A 7,274-nucleotide genomic window follows, 5' to 3' on the forward strand; every position below is an offset into this window, starting at 1 on the left:
AGCCTCCGTGGTCTAATGGTTATGACGCTCGCCTTGACAGCGAGAGGTCGCAGGTTCGAGTCCCGCCAGAGGCATTTTATTACACAATTTCTTTATTCATTTATTTACAGGACTACATTCGTTGAGAGCTATGCTACACGATGTATTATTATGTCCTTTATTCACTGTATTTACCTTTCTTTGATGATTTATATATATATATATATATATATATATATATATACGATAGCATATATAGCATGATGATGATGGATGGTAAAATAAATATATTATATGATATACAGTATTACCATCATATATATTTTATTATACCATTCTTCTTATTCATTGTAGTGCATGAACACAGCGAGAGTGAAGTTTAGGTTCGGTTTTTACAGTACTGTACATAAAATCTTTGAAACATAATCCACAGCCAGGATTGGAAATTTCAGACCAAGTATGATCAATGCATGGAGCACATGTGACTCCCATTCAATGCGGTTGTGAACCAGTTTGACTGTGATGTATTTAACACCCTCAAAATCAGGAAATTAATCGTGTATTGTTTGTCTTATTATTTATACACTCACTTTACTGATAATATTTTTTAGCCCTGTAATGGTAGACATGTGATTTTTTTTACTTTGTTTCTTTAGTAAAAAAGAATTACTTGAACACGAGGACAAATATGAGAGTTTCTACTCATGTGTGGTATCTCTATCAACACATTACATCACTAATTGTGCATATTGCTGTAAGTATAACTTATTTTTTGTGGTTTATTATTTTAAAAAATGTGGATAGGATTAGGATATTTGAAATTGCACATGCTCACTAATAATCTCAACAAACTCATATTAAGAAGTAAATTAATCTTTATCAATTCATTTTTTGTTAACTTCACTATAATTATAGCAACAGCTTTATAGTTATTTTAAAGTTTTCTCTTGCCAACAATTTCATAACAAATTTTGCATAATGCTGGCTTGAATTTCAGCATTTAGTTATAATTTATATTATATTTTTACTGGGACAAATGGGAGACAAAAACCAAAACATTGTACCACTTAACATGATGATATTATTAATACGGTATAATTGTGAACAATTCAGCTCGAACATAGCCCCGGCCCCCCCCCCCCTCTAAATCCTTTTCTAAATCTCCCTCTAAAAAAAAAATAAAAAGAAAAAATTGATCACCCAAAAGGCCCCAAAGGTTAATTTTGGGCGTCTAGAACAAAGAAGTTTTGCTGGGCCATGCCTCCGGACCACTTAGGGTAATTTTATCTCGATCCCCTGTCTCTTATACACATCCCCCTCCCCCCTTTTGGACATCTCTGGATCCTCCCCTGCAATGTTTAAAGGGTGTGGCTTAGGTAGGATCAGCCTGAGAAAATTTGTGATTTATGATAATGTTGTTTTTCTGGAAGTATACATACTGTGTGTCTGTAGTCATTGCTTGCAACTTCAAACAAAATAGATACAACTGGTTGACTATATTTTTGTACAATTATTAAAATATTTTGTTGCAGTGCCCAAGTCTAAGCTGAGTAAGGTCGTGAATGCATGTCACATCCTTATGAACTTCTGCCTGCAGCGAATGCTAAAGTATTATGAATTCTGTGCAGTTTCCCAGGTAAGCACCATGCCTGTAATATTCAAAACCTTGGTTCGGTCATATTCTGTCAATATTGTAATGTTTTAACTATATATTTTTAACTACAGTAGACATTTAAAAATGTCTATTTACTTTAGTAATGATGAGTATCATTTTAGTATGTTCACAGTTCTTTCTTACTGTTTTATTTGAGAGGCTCCAATAATAGTAAATTTAATTACCGTCATAGCTATATATTTAAAGATAATTTCATACCTTGCATGCTATCTCAAAATTATGCTGCTACTAAATGTTGGTGATCACTAAACAATGGACAGAAATGATTAACAGTTGCTATATGTTCAAACCTGTAGGACTAACTGTTGGTAATCACAAAATTTAATTGTGTAGGCCTGCTAAGGATTTTAGATGTCTAATGTGATTGCCTGATGTATCCCAATATTGTTCAATTCTGTCTTTAAAAGTTAATATTATTTATCACAATTATGTGACACAAAATTATAATCATAATGTTTGAAGATTATATTTCTCTTTGTAGAGGAACTTGATGTCGTTGATTGAGGGTCTGTGCACTGGATGTGGCCAGCTGCAGAGGAGCAACATCATCACGTTGACTGCAATGCTCAAGTCATCTCAGATGCCACCTTCATCATCTAAGTCCAAAGCCACAGGTAAGTTTGAATTTTCCTTATTGTCTTTAAACATTATATTGGCTCTTTCACTTTCACTAACTGACTTTAAAATTCATATCAAACATTCACTCATATATTTATTTATTAAGAATTTGACACAAGATAAAATTCATATGTGTACTATAGAAAATTTTAAAATGTTGATCTTTTCATTCATTATTGATTACACAAAGCCATAGGATATTTATCTTTATGAAAAAATTAAGAACATCATCATAGTTATATTATTATTCTATATCAAAAGACAGTTTCATTAATTTTTACAGGGGCATTGGTTTATCCTGGTATTATGTCTTAGTGTAAACCATTTTAATGATTACCGTAAAAATGTAAGATCTATGTAGATTACTTCATCTCTTATTGTTTTCATAGACTCAGCAGCTCTCATCAAAGTCAGTGAGATGAAGACTCAATCACAGACTGAGTTTCTGGAGACTTTAATGTCATCGTTCTCTGAGATTTCCCCCAACAGTGGTAGCATCAGCGCAGTAAGAACTAGAGTGGATAATATCAAAGAGGAACAGGTAACATTTTCATGTTTCAATTATTTTATTATCTGGCTAAGACATGTAAAACAAAATCTTTAATTGACTTACCTGGTTAAAATACTATTCCATGTGGCTAAATTAATCCTACAAAACCACATTCCTTCCTTCCTGTTACTGAGCTAAATGCCCAGTTTGTTGTAAAACTATTCTTCCACAAATAGTTACCAAGTTTAAAAAAACCCATAAAACGCATTTATTTACTAGCTTGTTACATGACTATATTAAAGACCAGTAAGATATATTTTACTAATTTGTTATCTGACCAAGACTCATTTGTTGTGTTCATACAACACGTTAAATAAATCAAATTATATTATGTAACATTTTAAACGTACCGCGATATCAACCATTTTATTAATTGTTGATTGTTCTAAATATATCCGGTGACACTGTACTTGTATATTTTACCGACCCGGCTAAATAAACTCTTGTTATTAGCAACCTGTCAAGCAACACTCTTAACTCTGCCGTGCTGATAAGGCATGTAATGGTGTGTTGTGAAACGGGCCCATTGTTCCTATACCTTGTTAGCTCATTTTTCCATTACCTTGTTACCTGCCTACAGCATCTGTAAAACCCATTTGTTACTGACTTATTGTGGATGTTACAGCCATGTAAGCCATTCTTCCATTACCTTGTTGCCTGGCTAACACAGCCCTGTAAACCCATACATTTACTGCCATCATTCTATTACTGCCTACCCACCTACTGTACCTTTATTAGCCTTATTAAAAATGGACCTTTAAAATTTTGTAGTAAATGACTTAAAAAGGCAAAATAATTATACTTGAAAGAATTTCATCTAGTCTTTAGTTTAATTTAGTTTAGTTTATATTGAAGAACCATTTACAGTATACTAAAATAATTATATGTTTTAAAAATGTGTTTTCAGGAAGTGTATGAGAATATCTACCAACCAGGTATGAATATTGACTCCAAGACTTTTTTTGCTGCAAGGAATATCGACAATCTGCATTCATTAGGAGGCGGCGACATCCTGCTGGACGTGTGTCTAAATTTGTCGTTCCTCTTACGTTACATCGGGTACTATCAAGATGCTGTCAAGGGAAACCAGTTTATCTTGCCTGGTAGCATATCTGAAGTTGTATCAATGAAGAACAGGTTGGTTAACTGGTCAAGACCTCTCATGTTCCAAATTTGTGTTCATTATTTACTATAAGTTTACCTCTACCTACGGATCTAGCAGGTCACCGCAGGACGTATACCTCCTCCAAAGCCTTCCATTTGTCTCTAATTCCCACTATTCTCAGCCAGTTGTTGGTGTACTTTTCTTATTGTTTCATGGGTTCTTCCTACAAGCATCGGTGAGACGCTATCATGAATGCACTTTTTTCCCTTGATTAAATTAATCTTGTTGCACTCTTTCTTGGGGATTAGTATACCATTCTAAACATCCATATAATAGTACTTCATTGCTGACATTGAAATAATAGTATATTTCAAGTTAAAAAATATATAAATTGTTAGTTTTTACATACATTGATGTCCAAAAGTTAAAAAATATAATCAATCAATCATGTGTATGTAATAGAACTTAATGCAAAAGACAATTTTTTTTGTGACAGCTATCAGTCGCTGCTGAATGACATGTCCATTGTGTCACGTGTCTTGTCGTTGCCCATTTTGGAACCGTTAACACCAAGCCATCTGGAGAAATTGACTACTATCATCATGAGCTGTCTGTATGCTGCTGTGGCAGCCGTTTCATCCCACACCATCCTGAACATTGCCAGTCTTCACCAGATTAAAGGCTTGCAAGTGGTGAAGGACAGCGATCATGAAAAGCATGCAAAACTCATCGTAAAGAAAGGGGTAAGCTAATGTTATGCAGTGTGTTTTATTTTTCTTAGGGAAGAAACTATTATTTTATACTAGTTGAGTTAATTTAAGCAAATAATCTGGGCTCAAACTAATACAAATTGCAACAGAATTTTTCACTGGTGTGTATTTCAGATATGTCACCTAAATACCATACTAAAAGTATACTTAAATATGATTGGTGAACATGTTTAAATTTGAAAAAGAATGTGGCCTATTCTTCCGGAGCCTGGTTGTAGTGTATTGTAATGTAGTTATATTTATATAGCGCTTTATACCGAAGTGGTCTCAATGCACTCAAGGCATGGACTGGCTCCTACAGTAACTTAATTCTCGTCTGAGGACCTCTTCGTGTCTGAGCTACCCGGTAAACCAGTACCAGTTACTCTCGTCTGTCCACAGCAGGGGTTGAATGGACCAAGTACACCAGGGTAACCTACACTAGGTTCTTTAAATTGCATATGAGCCATATTATGTACACTGGGCCTACGGTTTATAGTCCTTATCCGAGAAGACTTGTTCCACCACCAGAACCATAGGTGAGCCTCCCGTTTGAATCAGCACCGATATTATGGCTGTACGATGTGGTGCCCCTGCCTTAACAACTCAGCCATCAAACTCAACATAAAGTCATAAGTCTTCAGGATTTCCAAAGTGCTCTATTTCTGAATTGTAGACTTGTGAGCCTTGTAGGGAATGGTGACATCAATTATGTAGGCATGGTTATCTTTCCTGTCTATTGCAGTCTGGTCAAAAGTTTCTGGTCTATGTATTTAACAGTGTTTCTGAATAAATATTTTCAGTGCCGTATTACAGCGGTGCGCCCTGCCTGCATGAGCTACACACCCGGCAAGCAGAGTGCTTATTACTGCGTGGGCCTGGGCCCACCGCACACTGAGCAAGACTTCGCACAGGCATGGCTACGGGAAACTCTTTGTTATATTAACAATATTAAACGATATCTTTCTACAATAAGCTTTTCACACGTCTGTATCAGACAAACGGGAGAAGGAAAGGAGGATATTATTCATTCACACATTCACGCAGGGCGAGCTAGGGCAAGTCCATTATTTTTCTTTTATGCGCGAGAGGTAAGTTTCAAAGATATCTCACTCATAGACTAACAGCTTCACTACTGATTTATTTAATTGTCGTGCCATATTTCCAAATAATGGAAAGACTTAATTTCCAGGGTGTGAACTGGAGAAGATTTAGAATATCGTAGAGTATCATGTTCTCATACGTATCATGTTCTCATAATTGTTTTCTAATCTTGTTCTACAGCTTGCTATGTTCAGCACCTTATCATCAGCAATACAGTCATCTATACGAGCTGGAGGACATGTAAGTTTTTCTTTCACAATTATTCTCTTTACTATTCCATGTTTGTATAAAATACATCTGTGTACTTGAGTTTTGGTATAAATGGCTGATATTGTTAATATTATTATAATTATCAATATTATTTTTATTATTATTATTAATGATTATAGAAAATTTATATTATTATACCATACTCACGCGAATAACCGTTTGAATAAGCACCCCTCCTAACGTGAAAATTGTCTTAAGCGCCCCGTTTGAATAAGCACCCCCTCAATTTTGAATAAGCGCCCCTTGATTCCTAAAAAAATTTCATTCATACAGTTAAGTACATCACCAACTTAATTTTCTGCATCAACTATTCACATATCTTAGCATTGTCAGTTGGTCAGTCCATCTATTCATCTATAATACCACCACTAATGTCATCTGCTGTTGTGTACATACCCCCAACATTCTTGTCATGAGCCATGCTCTCTCGACGATTACCTGTTCTTCACCAAACCCATTCATTTATCTTTGATTTTTAAAAAAGTGCCCCTTTTGAATTTTCCAATTTCCCATTAAAGCACCCTTGAATTTTCATCTATTTCCATAAGCGCCCCCTAAATTTCCACTCTGTTTTCATAAGCTCCCGGTTTGAATAAGCGCCCCGTTTGAATAAGCACCCCTCAAAAAGAGCCAAAAATAATTTAAGCGCCCAGGCGCTTTTTTGCACGAGTACGGTAATCATTGTTTTTTTTATTTCACTCCACACCAATCTAAATCAATGCAAATAGACCTATTGGCTGATAGCTGAGAAAATTGTTTTCCGTTACTGCTACATGCTTGTGTTAGACTCTACCTTACTGCGCCTTGAGCACCATTGGTGGAGATGTGCGCTTTATAAAACTTCTACTATTATTATTATTATTATTATTATGTACCTTTTTGCTTTATTTTTCTACTTTCATGTTTTTGTTTATGTACCAGGACATTATAAATGTCAGTTCATTGTTTTTGTTTTTGTTAATATTTTTATTATTATTTATCTGTATTGTAATCAAGTTTATCTAATGTTTTACCTTATACTGTACAGAATCTTCAAAATTTGAACATGCTTGGAGCATGGTGTATCTTCCGTGGACTGGAGCACATTCTTAATCTGAATGCCACAAGTATTCCAGAAAAGAAGGACCGCGAGGGCGGCACATCACCTTTGCCTAAGTCTGAAAAGCCTACTTTTGCGAAAACAAAAGACACACCAATTAGGCCCAGCTCAGCAAAAGGGTAAGG

General features: G+C 35.1%; 1 protein-coding gene across 1 annotated transcript in view; it reads left to right on the forward strand.

Annotated features, from left to right (window-relative positions):
- The window catches only part of LOC117101189 (E3 ubiquitin-protein ligase UBR4-like), a gene marked incomplete at its 3' end in the record, with an annotated part of 20,892 nt that overhangs the window by 2,080 nt on the left and 11,538 nt on the right, over window positions 1-7,274 (forward strand). The window contains exons 2-9 of the mRNA XM_033241078.1: window positions 636-733; window positions 1,512-1,615; window positions 2,136-2,268; window positions 2,662-2,813; window positions 3,730-3,959; window positions 4,424-4,670; window positions 5,961-6,020; window positions 7,078-7,268. Coding sequence (XP_033096969.1) covers window positions 636-733; window positions 1,512-1,615; window positions 2,136-2,268; window positions 2,662-2,813; window positions 3,730-3,959; window positions 4,424-4,670; window positions 5,961-6,020; window positions 7,078-7,268 — 1,215 coding nt within the window. The remainder of the gene's footprint in view (window positions 1-635; window positions 734-1,511; window positions 1,616-2,135; window positions 2,269-2,661; window positions 2,814-3,729; window positions 3,960-4,423; window positions 4,671-5,960; window positions 6,021-7,077; window positions 7,269-7,274) is intronic.

Source organism: Anneissia japonica, unplaced genomic scaffold (assembly GCF_011630105.1).
Source record: "Anneissia japonica isolate Jap-2015-1 unplaced genomic scaffold, ASM1163010v1 scaffold7766_len575116_cov191, whole genome shotgun sequence".
Classification (NCBI taxonomy): Eukaryota; Metazoa; Echinodermata; class Crinoidea; order Comatulida; family Comatulidae; genus Anneissia; species Anneissia japonica.